The following is a 15,566-nucleotide window of genomic DNA, read 5'->3' on the forward strand; positions in this document are numbered from 1 at the left end:
CACCTGTGAACCACTGGGTAGCTCCTGCGCCATACATCCACCATCATGCCTCCCGGATCTGGACAGAAGGGCACAGGCAAGAAGAACTCGGCCGCCATGCAGAAGCAAAGCCGGAACTCGACGCCGGTGCCGGCCCCGGCCTCGGCTCTCCCACCACAGGAGTTCTACGATCCAGACTACCTCAATACTAGAGTCATCTTGTTTTCGAATCTTGCTTTTGACAACCTGGTGGATCAAGGCGCCTCTAGCGCTGCAGTACCCGACTCGCGGAGCATCGATGCCATGCTTGATAAGCTTAAGACGCTCATCAACATTATGGAGAAACGCTCCACATTCTACGACCGTGGGATGAGATATCTGGCCGACGAACGAAAAAAGCGCCCCGAAGACATGCGTGTGGATGGAGGAGAGCAGGAGACGAAAAAGTCCAAGCACAAGCGCAAGAAGGGCTCTGATAACCTGGCGCCGGGTGATGGTAGCCACCATGGTATGTTCGAGTCCTGCCACTTCACTGCTGCCCCGAATGAAGCCAGCGCATTAGGTATTGGAATCTTTGGGAAATCTCCTACTGACTGGCTACAACAGAGCAATCCTCCCCTCTGAGGGACTCGAAGAGGAAGCACGTGCGCGACAACGATGACGCCAGCTCGTCGCTCTCCCCCATTGCTGGCGGAGCATCACCAAACGCCATGGAAACCGACGAGAAGCCTAAGAAGGAAGAAGAAAACGAAGAGGAAGAAGAGAGCTCGGAAGATGAGGGCGCACCCCCAAGGCGCGAGCTGCCCCAAGCTCAAACGTTTGGCGAAGATCCATCCACCTTTCCGGACCCCACCATCTACGAGATTTTACCCACCTACGATGGCATGCCGGATGAAGAAAGAAAGAAGATTTACTCTGTTGCAGTGTATCCGAAGAGTGATTTAGCCGACATGATCGCTGGCGACCCTCCGGATAAGGACTTTAGTAATGCCAAGCCGAGCAGTCAAATCAACTTTTCGACCTTTTCCACATACATCGACCCTTACTTTCGTCCGTTCTCAGAAGAAGACCTGGCATTTTTGCGAGAGCGCAGCGATCGTGTGACGCCCTTTGTCATGCCCAAGCGCGGCAAGAGGCATTATACTGAGGTCTGGGCAGAGGAGGATGGTGCCATGTCCATTGACACCCCCCAGCAGAATCGCGACAAGTTGCCGCCTAACCAGCCTCGCGGTAGCATTGATAATATGAATGACGGCGTAGCTGAGACGGATGCGCTATCTATCGGTCCCCTTGCCACACGATTACTACAAGCTCTGCGACCTGAGTCGCGAATACAATCCTCCGATGACAAGCCAACTACTAACGGGGTTACAAATGGTGACATCAGCATGAACGGAGATATTAACGGCGATGAACCGAATGGCATTGATGATAAGTCCAGCCCAGTGCCACCTGCTACCTTCATGGTGGAGTCATCAACGGAGTCATGGAAGAAGGCAACGCATCCAAAGCTTGAGTATGCGCAGGTTGAGGAGCGGCTTAAGCAGGAGCTTCGGCATATTGGGTTTCTGCCACAAGAGGGCATTGAAAGCGAATACGACGGCCATTTTGACGATGAAGTCGCAGGCAGACTGCGGCTATTGCAAGCTAGACTCAAAGAGCAGATGCTTGTCAACGGCGCACGCAAAGCACGACTGATGGACTTGGTGCGTGAGCGGATGGCCCACCAAGAATACCAGACCATTCTCGAAGATCTGGATTCGCAAGTCAATGCCGCCTATCTCAAGCGCACGCGGACAATGGGTAAAAGCAAGAAATCCAAGCGTCCCGGAGGTGCAGGTGGAGGCAGCCACTTTGTCGGAGCTGCGGCGGGTATGGCCCGGCCAGGAATAGGTGACCTGACCAAGACGCTGATGGAGCGGCGAAGGAGGTGGATCGACACGATTGGATCCGTCTTTGACGACGAGAATCTCAACAAGGTCCCCCGGGCTGAAGATCCAGACAGCTCCATTTTCAAGCCGGAAGAGATGGCGGAGTTGATAAAGAAGGAGAAGGACCAGTGGGACGACGAGATTGAAGAGGAATAGCTCGGATATATCTGGGGGGTGTTTTCTTGGAGTTTGGCATTGATGCTACCTAGGTGGTTTCGTCATTTGATTTTGAAAGGGTGGAATGGCGTTTGGTTATGGATCGGCTTGTCGTGTGTTTATGAAGCGCTTTGAGAGATACATATTCATACGATTAACTTTATTTGAAGCAGCGTAAATTCGTGTGTGCAAGTGTATCTGTGAATGAGATATAAGAATCTGTCGACTTTGATAATTTAGACCAAGGGTCCATCTATTGACAGTTCAGGGTCCAGCTGCCTGATTCAGCACATGCGGCGGGCAAGCGCGCTGAGCCACAGCGGGTAAGGCTTGACACCCGTATCAATGGCGGCAATCTTGATAGATAAAGGTGATGAGGTAACGTCTACAGGTGGCTGTCCGTATCAGCGGTCCTTATCTCTGGACGAAGAATGGTCGAGACAGGCATGTATGGCCTGCGGGGAAGGCTGCACGACGATTACTTGGTGTTCTACGACCCAGATCTTTGGATTTTCTTCCCTACAGCTAAACCGGCTGCTCCATTCACTTCCTGGATCTGAGTGAGGCTCAATACAATGCACCTGGTACCAAAAGAGGTACGTAAGACAAGACACTATGCGGCCAAGCGCCTTAGCCTCTCTCTGGTGGATCGATCTGTGGCTAACCACCAGCAATTCTGCTATCCCGCGTTCAGCTCGACAAGCTCGTCATCTCACAGGTGGGCTTTCTGGCGCAGAAGCGGCTCGCCAGGGGGGTCAAGCTGAATCATAGCGAAGCAACGGTACTTCTTCTCCAGCTTCAAAGCCGTGTCCAGCTTCAGCACAAGTCTTAGTACTAATAGCCATTGACCTCAAGGCTCTCATCGCAAACAACCTACAAGAACTCATCCGCGATGGCAACCACAGCGTCGCTGATCTCATGGACCTCGGATCCACCATGCTTGGTCGCCGTCATGTCCAGCCCTCGGTCTGCGCTACCTTGACCGAAATCCAGGTTGAAGGCACGTTCCCCATGGGCACCTATCTGGTCACTGTCCACAATCCAATCCGCACAGACGACGGTGACCTGGCTCGCGCTCTGTATGGGAGCTTCCTGCCCATTCCGGACATTGAACTCTTCCCTCTGGCATCTCCCGACGAGTACGAACCCACCGCGCAGCCCGGCGTCGTGGTGGCCGTCAAGGGCAAGGTATCGCTGAACCAGAACCGGAAGAGGATCAGGCTCAGGGTCACGAGCAAGGGAGACCGGCCCGTTCAGGTCGGCTCGCATTACCATTTCATCGAGACAAACCCGCAGCTGGACTTTGATCGTGAGAGGGCATATGGCTACCGGCTTGACATTCCGGCGGGCACCTCGGTTCGCTTTGAGCCCGGAGACACCAAGACGGTGACCCTGGTGGAAATCGGGGGGAACAAGGTCATCCGCGGCGGCAACAACATGGCAACTGGAGGTCTGGAGCTCTGGAGAGTCAACGACATTGTTGCAAAGCTACAGCAGGCTGGCTTCGCACATACCCCAGAACCCCTCACCGACGCTGTTCATATCGATGCGTTCCAGATGGATCGCGCCTCGTATGCCACAATGTTTGGCCCAACGACTGGCGACCTGGTCCGCCTAGGGAATACAAGTCTATGGGTCAAGGTCGAGAAGGACTTTACCGTCTACGGAGACGAGTGTAAGTTTGGCGGTGGCAAGACACTGCGTGAGGGCATGGGGCAAGCAACTGGACGACTAGATGCCGATTCGCTGGATATGGTGGTGACCAATGCGCTCATTGTCGACTGGACGGGCATCTACAAAGCCGATATTGGTGTCAAGAACGGCCACATTGTGGGAATTGGCAAGGCAGGCAATCCTGATGTCATGGACGGCGTATCGCCAGGGATGGTCGTGGGCAGCTGTACCGATGTCGTGGCTGGCGAGGGAAAGATTATCACAGCTGGCGGCATCGACAGTCATATTCACTTCATATGTCCACAACAGGCGGACGAGTCTCTTGCATCTGGAATCACCACATTGTTAGGAGGCGGCGTGGGGCCTAGGTAAGTGCGAATGATTCTTCCCTTCCATCCCGATGATTGCTCTCATTCACACTTGCAATCTGGTACGATCCATTTGATGAACCCTGGCTGATATAAACCATGCAGTGCTGGCACCAACGCAACAACTTGCACTCCAGGAAAGAACTATATGCGCCAGATGCTCCAGGCTTGCGATACGCTACCTGTCAATGTCGGCATCACTGGCAAAGGCAATGACAGCTCCCCCGTCGCCCTTCGTGAGCAAGTCGCCGCTGGAGCATGTGGTCTCAAATTACATGAAGATTGGGGCAGCACTCCAGCAGCCATTGACTCGTGCCTTACGGTTTGCGACGAGCTCGACGTCCAGTGTCTTATTCACACCGATACGCTCAACGAGTCTGGCTTCGTCGAGTCCACCATCGAAGCCATCAAGGGCCGCACCATCCACACATATCACACCGAAGGTGCAGGCGGCGGCCACGCCCCAGACATCATCTCTGTTGTTGAGCACCCCTACGTGCTCCCATCGTCGACCAACCCTACCCGGCCGTTCACCAAGAACACACTTGATGAGCACCTGGACATGCTCATGGTCTGCCACCACCTGTCCAGGGACATCCCCGAGGACGTGGCGTTTGCCGAGAGTCGAATCCGCGACAAGACCATCGCTGCTGAGGACGTGCTTCACGATCTTGGCGCCATTAGCATGATGAGTTCCGACTCGCAGGCCATGGGGAGATGCGGCGAGGTCATTCTCCGGACCTGGAACACGGCTGACAAGAACAAGTCGCAAAGGGGGCCCCTGGAGGAAGATGCTGGAACAGGCGCAGACAACTTCAGGGTGAAACGCTACGTGAGCAAGTACACCATCAACCCTGCCTTGGCCCAGGGGTTCAGCCATGTCATCGGCAGCATCGAGGTGGGCAAGCTGGCGGACTTGGTGGTCTGGGACCCGGCCTGGTTTGGAACCAAGCCGTCGCTCGTCATCAAGAGCGGCCTCATTGCCTTGGCTCAAATGGTCAGTATACACATCTCCTTCCCCCCCCTGTTCTCCTTTATGAACACTCCTTCTCGGACTAACAGCTAACTATCTAAACCTCCGTAGGGTGACCCCAACGCCTCCATCCCCACGGTCCAGCCCATCATCGCTCGCCCCATGTTCGCTCCCCTCGTCCCTCAAACAAGCATTCTCTTCGTCTCCAACGAATCCATCGTCTCCGGCGCCATTGCATCATATGGCCTGCGAAAGCGCGTCGAGGCCGTCAAAGGATGCCGCACCGTATCCAAAAGCGACATGCGGTACAACGACACCATGCCCAAGATGAAGGTCGATCCGGAGAGTTACATCGTCGAGGCGGATGGACAGGTGTGCAGCGCCGAGCCAGCGACGACACTCCCTTTGACACAGGCTTGGTATGTGTATTGATTGATGAAGTAGAATGTAGTCCACATCAAATGTTTAAATATAAAAAAAGTCATTTCATCAAGCTCACTGTTCATCGTAAAAAAAGAGAAACGAGATATAAGAGTCATGTTGCTTAATCATTGCTTTCATTATCGCATACAAAGTTCGGCCGTCCAACAACGAACTGGAGAGACTTAAATACACGACGTAACAACCCGCCCTTTCCCCCAATTTGGTCCCAGAGAACTACCTAGCGAAAATCCCGGATGCCCTTTCCTGGCCCTTTTCAAAAAAACAAAGGGCCAAGAATAATAAAAACGAGGAAAAAAACACACACGAATAGCTATACGCCCTAAAACCCTGATTTTATACGAACCGCCATGCCGGGCGATGAAACAAAGTCGGAATGAAGCGAGAGATATAAAAAGGGAAAAAACCAATCATTGATTTTTCCCTGGTTCATGCCAAAACACGCAAGACGGACGGAGTCGCCCCATCTCCACGCCGTTCTCGTCTGAGGTATCATGATTCCTTTCTCAACCAAAAAAAGAAAAAACCAAGAGCCCAACTGTGAAAGAGAAGAAGACAAACAAACCCTTCTGCTAGTTTTGCGGTCCGTAAGCTGGCACGAGACGATGGAATCATGACATGAGAATAAGTCCTGGAAGAAAGCCTTTGCTCCTCCAGGGCGTCCCCCCCTTGGTAGCCAAATTGGACTTGGGGCAAACGTGCGGGAAGGGGCAGCTTGATTGCTGCTAGCCGCCAAAAGACATTGCTCAAGTGCTCTTAGTCTTCTTGCGTCCTGACTTCTTGGGCTCCTCCTTCTCAGGCTCGGCCGCCTTGGTCGACGTCCTTCTCCGCTTCTTATCCGGGCTGGCAGGCGCGGCGACCTTTGGTGTCTCTACCTCAGCAGCAGGGGTAGCAGTCTTGCGCTTGCGGCTGGAGGCAGGCTTCTTGGGGGTCTTGGCAGGAGTCTCCTCCTCGTCACCGTCAGAGGCGGCGGCGGCAACCTGTTGCAGCTGCTCGGCGATAGCCTCTTGGTCGTTGACGGGGACCTCAGCCTGGGCTGTGGCCTCCTTGAGCTCTGGCATGGGGATGTGGAAATCCTCGGCGTACTTAAGCGCCTCCTCATCAGTCATGTTCTTGGCGATAGGGTTTCCGTTCTTGTAGGAGTGAACGCGAGCATTGTACAGGCGCAGGTTGTACTGGTAGGCGTTGTTCCAGCCCTGCTTCTCCTGGGGAGTCATGTGTGCCCACCGGCGCTGGCCCTCTTCCTGAACAGCTCCCTTGGGAGCATCAGCACCCAGGTCGTTGGCGATGATGGAACGAGCATGCTGCATGTAGAGGAAGTAAGGGGTCAGGGGGCGCTTGGGGGCATTGGGGTCGTGGGTGCGCTTCTTGCGCTCCTTCTTCTCCTCAACCAGAGGGGTCATGTCTGGCATGGGCATGATGAGCTGAGCAGCGGCATCAAAGGTGTTGAGCAGGTCGCCCTGAGGACCCTCTGCAGTGCCCTCGCCCAGGAGCAGGTTGGTCTGGCGAATGTAGTCATTGGTGAAGGACCTCAGAAGCTCCAGAATGGTGGTGAGTCTGCCAACGGCCTAATCGATTTCATTAGCAAACTGTTCAAAAAGGGCTTTAATTTCAGGCAAGGAAGACGAAGAAAGGGGGTAAAAGGCAGAGCTGGACCATGGCTGTGAGATAGAGCCACTACAGCTTTCCCGCCACACGGTGGCTTCAGGCAGCATCTCAGTGAGACGCGGGGCTCAGCCAGCGTCGAATGTAAACAATGAGGGGCTTGCAGTGAGCACTGGTCGCGTGGAGCTGGACGCAATGGGCAAATGTGATGGGGAGTCAGATGAAATGAAATGCGAGATGCAGAGAGTGAAGCTGAGTGTGCATTGTCTGTGTTTTGGCTGTTTCACGATGCCTGAAGCGAGTCCTCGCCACACAACAGAGCCAGACAAATGCCGTTCACTCGACGTCACTCCAGTAAAGGAGATGCAGTCTCGACACTAGCGCGTGTCTCTGGCCGCATCGCCCAAAGGCAAATCATCACCTGCATTCATTTGACGGAGGAGGGCTGAAGCAAAGCACTGAAGTGATCAACTTACCGAGTCGCGCACGCGCAGGAAGCTATCGTTGTCGACAACGCGCTGAGGCACGCCGGGAACAGGCCCGGGAACAGCTGGGTGCAATCCGGTGACGACGGGCGCCGGCACCATGGTGGGAGGAGGCACAACGGCCACAGGCAGGACCTTGGCCTTTTCCTCAACCGACTTCTTGGGCGGGCGAGGCATTGCGGGCAGCTTGTTCTAGCGGCAAAAAGTGGCTGCTGGCGAGGTTCTGAAAAGCCGGCGCGTTGCTGAGCGGGCACTGGCCTTGAGTGTAATTTTTTTTTTTCCTAGCTGGAAGATGCGCTGTCGCGATGTTCTGGGAAGCCCGCTGGAAGTGATCTAATGGATAGCGGGATGAAGGTTGAGGTGGTGGATCAGGGACGGGTTTGGGTTTTTTCGGGGGATGCAAGAGTGCTGAAGAACGGGGGGAAAACAAAATTTCGGGGGTTGGGGCTTGTGGTGGGCGGTGGGCGCAATAAGTACCTGCGCCGGGGCTTTGGGGGGAGCGCGCAATCAGCGCAAAAGCGGCAGTAGCAGCGGTCGACTTTTTTTCTTTTTTTTTTTCCCGGGCTGGGCTGGCGCCCCTCCTCCCATCCCACACAGGCCTGGTACTCCGTCACTTGGACTTGGTCCGCTGATTGATCGTGCTAGAGGCACCCACAGCATTTTCTGGCGCGTAAATCCAGCGGCTGGTCTCATTGCGCACACGCACGCACGTAGAAAATTTTGCGTAGGCGCCTGGCCTTGTGCCTGGCCAAGCCCAACCAGTTGGCGCAGCGATGTCTCGCGCGCCCGCTGGGAAATACCACATCACGCTATCTACGAAACCCATCACGCCGTGCTCTTCTCTACACAGCTCGACTCGACTCGACTCGACTCGGAACCACGGCCGTGCCCTGGGCCTTCTGAGAGACCCCGCACTGCGCTCTCATGGACTCTGCCCTCTCCAGCTGGGCCTCTGCTCTGGGCTCTGGCCTGCTGGCTCCAGCAGCTCAGCTCAGACCTCGGTGCTTCCTCCAGGGCCCTGGTGCCCGATTTCCCGTCAATGTCTTCTTGTCGGCCGCGATTATCCGGCAAATGGTCGCACTCGGGCGCTATAGCGCTTACAACAGCCCCCTCAGCCTCTCGCCAGGGCACGCTGAGCTTCGCTGTCCTCGCTGAGGTGCCTGTGGCCAGGGCAAGTTGACAGGCACAGAACCTGACGCATTGATGATTGACGCCTCCATACTCCGTACTTCCGTACATGTAACCCGTCAACCACAGCCGTCAGCCCATCCATGGATGGCTTTCTACCGCGACATCACCCACCTACGTATTTTACAGTCCACCTCTCTCTTCGCAAGAGTCGCTAGACAGCCATGGATTCTCCCGCCATGCAGCTACGGTACTGCCAGTCTCCAGCATAGCCACTACAACATGCAGCTCAGTTTGGGCGGTCAGTCGTTCGCTCCACATGCACGGCTGCTCTTTCCTCTGAGCTGGATGCCCGCTTGCGCAGGGCATTTTTGATTCATGTCGGGACATTTTTGCATGTACCGAGCAGGTACTTTGTGCGTGCTCGCTTACTGCTTCTGGTGCAATGGCGTTTCGTTTTTCTCTCGTCTCCAGTGATGTTGTTGTCGTTGTTGCTCATCAACTATGCCCTGCCATCTAGCTGAGCCCGGCGCGTGTCCTGTGCTGGTTCTGCGCTGCCAACGGCGCCCTTGCCGGCCTTCTGGAGAAGCCGCTTCACCAGCTTGGTGGTTCAGCAATACCTACCAGCTACCTTCTGAAGCACCTAGATGGCGTCCCTAAAACGACGCAGCGACGACTGATCTGTGCTCAACCCTCCTGGGATCCGACGAGCAAGCCGCTGGTTACACTGGGACAGCAGCCAATTGGGGCCCAAGACGGAATGCTAGCGGTCTTTCGGCGACCACTGGCGCCGCGGCGTACGTGGCGTACATTTCAGCACGATGATGGATGCCCCTCACCACTGGAGTTTCAGCGCCTAAAAGCGGCAAGTGATCATTTGGAGCAATTATTGTTGACGTGTCTGTAGCGTCTGGCCGATGGCCGATGGCTGCTGCTGCTGCTGCCCTCGCCTCGCTGATCCGGTCGTCAGTGGACGAAACAGCGCGCCATGGGCCTTTGTTGGGCGCCGTTGCGTCGACCAGCTTACCCCGCCTCTGCCGCGCACCACCTCGCATCGTTCGACGCTGTTCCCTCGCTCCTCTGCATCCCAAGCCCAGCTGCTGAGCGGTATTTTGCGCTGGAAAAAACAGGACGGATTAGTTGAAGCTGGCTAGCGACGAGACTGTCGAGAGAGCTGTGGCAAGATGGAGCACGCGCTGGAGTGTGAGTGAAACATGCAGATGGCCGCTGTATTTGGGCGACGTGGGCTGTATGTCTGTTAGAACGTTGCCCACGACCACGCTGATGGGAAGCCTGTAGTACCGGCCCGCTGGATCTGAAGCTGCTCTGCGTGGAACCGCGAGGAGTATCAAGTACTACAATGAGCATCAGACAGGCTGGAGACTGAACGTAGTATCTTCAAGTTGCTTTACATGTAGCTACATGTGCCCGTAAGGATTGACTACTGCCTAGTACCTATTGCTGGTAGGTAAACAATGACGATAAATCACAGTAGCCCGTCAAGTGCTGGCAATGCCCTGCAAAGGCCCAGCCTTTACTACAATTCGGGCAGCCATGTATCTTGGAGCTCTTTAGACGCTGCTGCTGCTGCTGCTGCTGCTTGTTGGCTTAACTAAAATATGTGCTGCGGGTTGGAATCCCGTCCACCGAGACTCAAGTAGGTGCCTGGCCACTGGCATATACAGCACTTGGGCAACGATGCCGGTACTTCTGCGCGGCACGTATAGCCCGAGCTTCTGGATGATACATCTGCTCACATACCATGCTGTATTGTTGACATAATAGCCCGTGCATATGCATACAACAGTCATGTACTTTAGCAACGAGGTGGTCTCCAGTCATCACAGCTCTTACGTGGTGGCAATCTCCCTACCTACAGCGGTGGCATGTATCAGATGCTGTCAGCTCTTGACTGCCGGCATGGCCCGTCTACCGTTCTTAGTGAATACATATCCGTCACATTGGCGCATGTAAAGCAGCGACAGCCTTGTCTCTGAGGAAGACGTGCGGAGACGTTGATGCATCTGCTTGGGCACTGATTCCATTGTCTCTTGCTCAATTTGGTGGCATCGCAGCTGGTACAGCCTCAACAATGCCGTCATTTCTGCATCCTTATAGCTTCGTACAAGAGATTGCTCATAAATTTGACATCTGAAGTGTGTAGTGCTACCGATGCAGGTATCCCGGCAATCAAGTCCAGCAAGTGCCGAGCTCCTACTCTCATAGACTAGCACCTTCATGAGCGCCATGCATGAAGCAACTTGGGTATCAACCTGGAATGCTTCAGCAGCTAAAGGTCCCTACCTACTGTTATGGACTAATGCCTTTTGTCTCGCCTGGTAGTTCTGCACATATGCATCGCTGTAATTAAAAAGCGAGCACAGATCTCATCTACGACGCATCGACGCCTCTTTCTCTTTGGGCGGGGGATCGAAGCTGTGCCGGAGCATCACGCAGCAATCGAAGTCAGCCTTACTGCATGTGCCAGGTAGGTACCTCTGAACCCCCTTGCGTACTACCGGGTACCTAGTGCACAGATACATGTTACTGTACTCCGTACATGGATGTCATTTCTCCTCAATCTGCTGATCTGATCTGCTCTACTCTACAGTACAAGCATCGCCACGACCCTTTCAGACCGCTGCTGCGACGCGTGGTCGTATTAAAAACAGAGTATCAAGTAACCTTACCGACCCTGGCCGAAATAGCGTCTGCCACAAGCGTCTCCCGTATACCCGCCCTCTGCGTGCGGACGCCACCAAGTCCGAGGTATCTTGATCCCCCACCAGGCGTCCAAAGCCCGCCGGCATTGTTGCCCCTCGCGGCATGAAACGGCGCCGGCATGCCATCCAGAGCTAAAAGCCGCTGCGTCAGAGGCCGTCCGGTGGCCTTTGGTTGGTCTCTGGACCCTGCTGGAGCTTCTGCCAAGACTCCTGACGACAGCTGATGCGGCTGCCGATTGGTGTGAGCTGAGGCCGATTACCTGTGCTACTAAGTATATCCGTGGAGTAGTACGAGTAGCATGACCTTGTGCTCCGTCCAAAATGCCCCTCCATGCTCCGTACCTTGGCCCCTCTCTTCTCGCCGTTTCCTCCTTTAATATTCCCTTCACCAATCTGGTCTTACCTAGTATCTTCCTGTCTTCTTTTTCTTCTTCCTATTTCCACTTTCGTTGCCAAGAGAACTTGGGTATTAGCCAAGTCTCATCATCTAGATCTCTCCTGATAGCGACAGGCTCGCTGCGGCATCGCACAAACATTGACGATTCATTCCTGCAAAGCGTGGCACCATGATCGACTTTAGGGCGCCTGGCTTCCTTTTGGGGCTGGTGCTCCTTGTTTGCTTGGTCCAGCCGGCCGCTGCTTTTGGAGCTGGCAACATTGCCTCTGTCTCCAAGGTTGAGGGCCAAAACTGTATGCCAGCTCTGCTCAAGCTCTTCTGTTTCTCCATATCGCTAACTCGTAAATCTACAGGGCGACACGGCGACATCGAAGATGCGTTATTAACCCTGGCCATGGCCCATGCTATCAAGGGTGGCAAGAAATTCAACAAGCGGACTGTCTCTCGAGTTTACTTTGGCAACTGGCTGCGCGACTACTCCCAGGCCATCGATGTGGCTACCGTCAAGATGGTCTCTGCCGAGGCCATCCGACTTCTGCTCTGCGTTCTTGGCTTTATGTCCTTTGGCTACGGCTCTGGCGAGTTTGAGGTTACGGCCGAGCGTCTTGGATGCTATCGCCCAGAAGATCACATTGACAATCCCAAGGGCTATGGAGAAGGCGTCGACCCCCGAGACTTTGATCCCCGCCTGAGAGGCCCCATCGACGAGGAGACCGAGCTGGCTATCGATCCGGAAACCGGAATGAAAAACTACATTGCCAACGAGCAAGCTGGTATCATGACATCCGCTAAACACGTCCGGAATCTGTTTGGTCGATGCATCGAGCTAGGTCGTGAGTACAAGCGCTCCGGAAACAAGCCGGAGCTGTACGAAGCCCTCCGGTTGATGGGAACTGGTCTGCACTGTTTGGAAGGTAAATAATAGATCCCGCTGCAGAGCATTCAGTAGACTAAGCCGCCCACGGCACGCTGATTGTCTATGGTGACCCCCCGTTTTGCTTGCTTGAAGCCATCTTCTAACCTCAGCTTAAATAGATTTCTTCGCCCACAGCAACTATACTGAGCTTGCACTCATTGAGATGGGAGAACGTGGAGTCTTCCCGCACGTTGGCCGCAACACTCAGATTGAACTGCAAGGTGCTCGTGGTCCCGTCTATCCTATCGTAACGGGCACATTCGGAGGCGTCGACTTCCTCCACTCCGTCACCGGAGAGGGTAAGTGCAGATTATTCGTTGCAACTTGGGCAATACCCTTCAACTACTAACGCTTACGTAGTGTCGGATAAGTTGACTCAAAATGAAATTGACGAACTCGAGGGAGCACTCAACGAAGGCAAGACCGGTGACACAAGCTTGCTCCAATCGCTCCTCAGCAAGCTCCCTCCTGGAATCATCGGAGGCAACCAAGGAGAGAAGCTTGACGAGCTCCAGTCCAATGCGTCTGCCGCTCAGCAGGAAACTGTTCCAGTCTCTCCCAAGGATCCCGAAGAATTCACCGTCTATGTCAAGAACATCTATCGACAGATTATGCCCGTCATTGAATTCCACGATAGCATTATGAAGAGCATTAGCGGCGCTATTGAGAACATCCCTATTCTTCCCAAGATTATTGAGCAACTAGAGGAGCAGCTTTCCATTTTCGTCTTTTCCATCATCGCACCATTCATCGTTCCATTGATCCACCAGATCAAGAGTGAACTTCAAACCGGATCCTCAGAAATCATCGAGAGCAGCAAGCAGGAACAGCATGTCGTTTTTGACGACGACTACTCTTCCAATCCTACCCATTCAATGCTGTCCAAGGATCATTTCTCCAACGTAAGTGTAACATCGAGGTGCCGGGATTCGGCTTCACAAGCTAAATGGTGGTGTAGATTCTCAATGAGATTGCCGGCCGAACTGCCGCCAGGATGCTCCACTGGGTGGTACCACAGCTCATGGAAGCCATTGACGATGATTCAGTTGATGTTGATCGCTTGTTGAATCGCATTGTCAACGGTGTCATGCACCACCCAGCCCAGCGTGACATGGGCTATGATGGTGTAGCCGAGGCGCGACAGCTCATCTTTAACTCTGTCCAAGAATGGTGGGGTGAAATGGGTGAGGACCAGCGCGAGGACTACCGCCGCAAGCTCTCTCCTCGGGGCGTCTTGAATGGCGAAAACCACAAGGAGGGCGTCCACGACACTGGCCACGGCTGCTCGGGTAAGCTGAAGATGCGCAAGGAGTTTGGCGAGCCTCAAGGTATTGAGGATCAGATTGCAGGCGCAGCCGCAACCGCCATCTTCTCGGGCGCCACTGGTGCCCTGTCCGGCTTTGTTTCCCAGAATACCGGTGTCGAGATTCCTTTTACTCAGCCACAGCAGTCTAGCGAAGACGGTGGCATCGGCGGCCTCATCAGTGGAATGGCTGGAAGCCTCCTGGGAGGAGCCTTTGAGCAAGGCTCGACCAAGAGAGAAACGAGTTATGAGACTGGAGATGACGGCTCCTATACACAACGCCAGCGGGAGTATGGCCAACAGGGAGATCGATACGGCCAAGCCGAATATAGTCAAACTTATCACCCCGACGGTGGACGTGAATCCTCATATCAACGCTCCGAGCAGCAAGACTCGTACGGCAGCGGAGGATATGGGGGCTCCAGCTACGAGGAGAGGCGGGAGACTCATCAGAGCTCCTATGAATCGTATGAACAGCGCACCGAACGACACGAATACCGCTCCACGGAGGAAAGCTACGGAGGTGGCTATGAGCAGCGAAGGAGCGACAGCAGGGGGTCGAATGACAGCCGTAAGAAGCACAGCCACGGGCACCATCACCACCACCATCATCATAGTCATGATTCTGACGATCAATCAGGGAGACGACACCATCGCCGGGACGATGACGACGACAACAGTTATGAGCGCCGCGACACAAGCAACTACGAATCCAGCTATGAACGCCGCGAAGAAGATAGCTACGGCGGCAACAGCGGCTACGGACGTCGTGAAGAGGACAGTTATGGCAGCAACTATGGCCGGCAAGACGACAGCTACGGCGGCGAATATGGGTCTCGTGAGGAAAGTGGCCATGGCAGACGACACCGCCACCATGACGATGACGAGGCCGACGATGATGAGTACAGCTCCCGCGACCACGGTGGCAACAGCGGCGGCTACAGGTTCTAGAGAAAGGTCGTTGGGTCGTTGTGGGATTGTTGAAGCCCCAGCGGAAGACAGGGTTAGCTCGTTGATGTGTTGGTAGGCAAAAGCACAATGTCCGCATAAGGGACTTAGATAGTGATATATACCCATTCTCAGAGAGAGCAACGCCACACTAAGTGACTGACCGTGATAGATAAAATACTTCTTAACCAAACGACAATCTTATAACGGTGGGCTGGCCGTAGACGACGGAACATGCTGGTAGTTGGAGCTCGGCATTAGGTAGCCCGCTGAAGGGCCAGAGCTTATATTTCCGGGGTTGGTTAAGTGATGTGCAACAGATCGGCAGAAACACCTGTACAGCTCCAATTGGTAACAATGGCGAGCTCTAAGACCTTTTGGTTAAAGAAAAGCAGGGGTTCTTTCTGGACATGGTAATCCTCCATCGCTATTCCTTACCCCCCGTGGATTTTTAATATGGGAGCCGGCTCCACTGGCGGAAACAGGGTATTTTGCGTTACATCGCCTTACAGACGTTGAGTTCTGACTCCTCCCGCCAC

The 15,566-nt window shown here is 54.4% G+C and overlaps 5 protein-coding genes across 5 annotated transcripts; 4 read left to right on the forward strand and 1 right to left on the reverse strand.

The window, feature by feature from the left end:
* Positions 1-45: 45 nt before the first annotated feature.
* On the forward strand, positions 46-2,219 carry TRIVIDRAFT_84954 (uncharacterized protein; the record flags this gene model as incomplete). The annotated part of the gene is made up of 2 exons (XM_014103875.1): positions 46-487; positions 586-2,219. The coding sequence occupies 2 exons, from the start codon at positions 46-48 to the stop codon at positions 2,064-2,066; spliced, it is 1,923 nt and encodes a 640-aa protein (XP_013959350.1).
* A 422-nt stretch (positions 2,220-2,641) lies between these two features.
* TRIVIDRAFT_218922 (uncharacterized protein) lies at positions 2,642-5,513 on the forward strand (the record flags this gene model as incomplete). The annotated part of the gene is made up of 5 exons (XM_014103876.1): positions 2,642-2,662; positions 2,761-2,847; positions 2,922-4,108; positions 4,214-5,105; positions 5,193-5,513. 5 exons carry the CDS (start codon positions 2,642-2,644, stop codon positions 5,511-5,513), a joined length of 2,508 nt encoding a protein of 835 aa, XP_013959351.1.
* Positions 5,514-5,603: 90 nt separating this feature from the next.
* TRIVIDRAFT_208143 (uncharacterized protein) lies at positions 5,604-8,018 on the reverse strand (the record flags this gene model as incomplete). Its single annotated transcript, XM_014103877.1, has 2 exons — positions 5,604-7,090; positions 7,604-8,018. 2 exons carry the CDS (start codon positions 7,787-7,789, stop codon positions 6,269-6,271), a joined length of 1,008 nt encoding a protein of 335 aa, XP_013959352.1.
* A 518-nt stretch (positions 8,019-8,536) lies between these two features.
* Positions 8,537-9,844, forward strand: TRIVIDRAFT_61852 (uncharacterized protein; the record flags this gene model as incomplete). The annotated part of the gene is made up of 3 exons (XM_014103878.1): positions 8,537-8,686; positions 9,261-9,537; positions 9,648-9,844. The coding sequence occupies 3 exons, from the start codon at positions 8,537-8,539 to the stop codon at positions 9,842-9,844; spliced, it is 624 nt and encodes a 207-aa protein (XP_013959353.1).
* Positions 9,845-12,029: 2,185 nt separating this feature from the next.
* TRIVIDRAFT_61853 (uncharacterized protein) lies at positions 12,030-15,030 on the forward strand (the record flags this gene model as incomplete). Its single annotated transcript, XM_014103879.1, has 5 exons — positions 12,030-12,153; positions 12,214-12,774; positions 12,896-13,075; positions 13,137-13,678; positions 13,735-15,030. 5 exons carry the CDS (start codon positions 12,030-12,032, stop codon positions 15,028-15,030), a joined length of 2,703 nt encoding a protein of 900 aa, XP_013959354.1.
* Between the last annotated feature and the right edge of the window lie 536 nt (positions 15,031-15,566).

This window comes from Trichoderma virens (genome assembly GCF_000170995.1).
Source record: "Trichoderma virens Gv29-8 chromosome Unknown TRIVIscaffold_3, whole genome shotgun sequence".
NCBI classification, from domain to species: domain Eukaryota; kingdom Fungi; phylum Ascomycota; class Sordariomycetes; order Hypocreales; family Hypocreaceae; genus Trichoderma; species Trichoderma virens.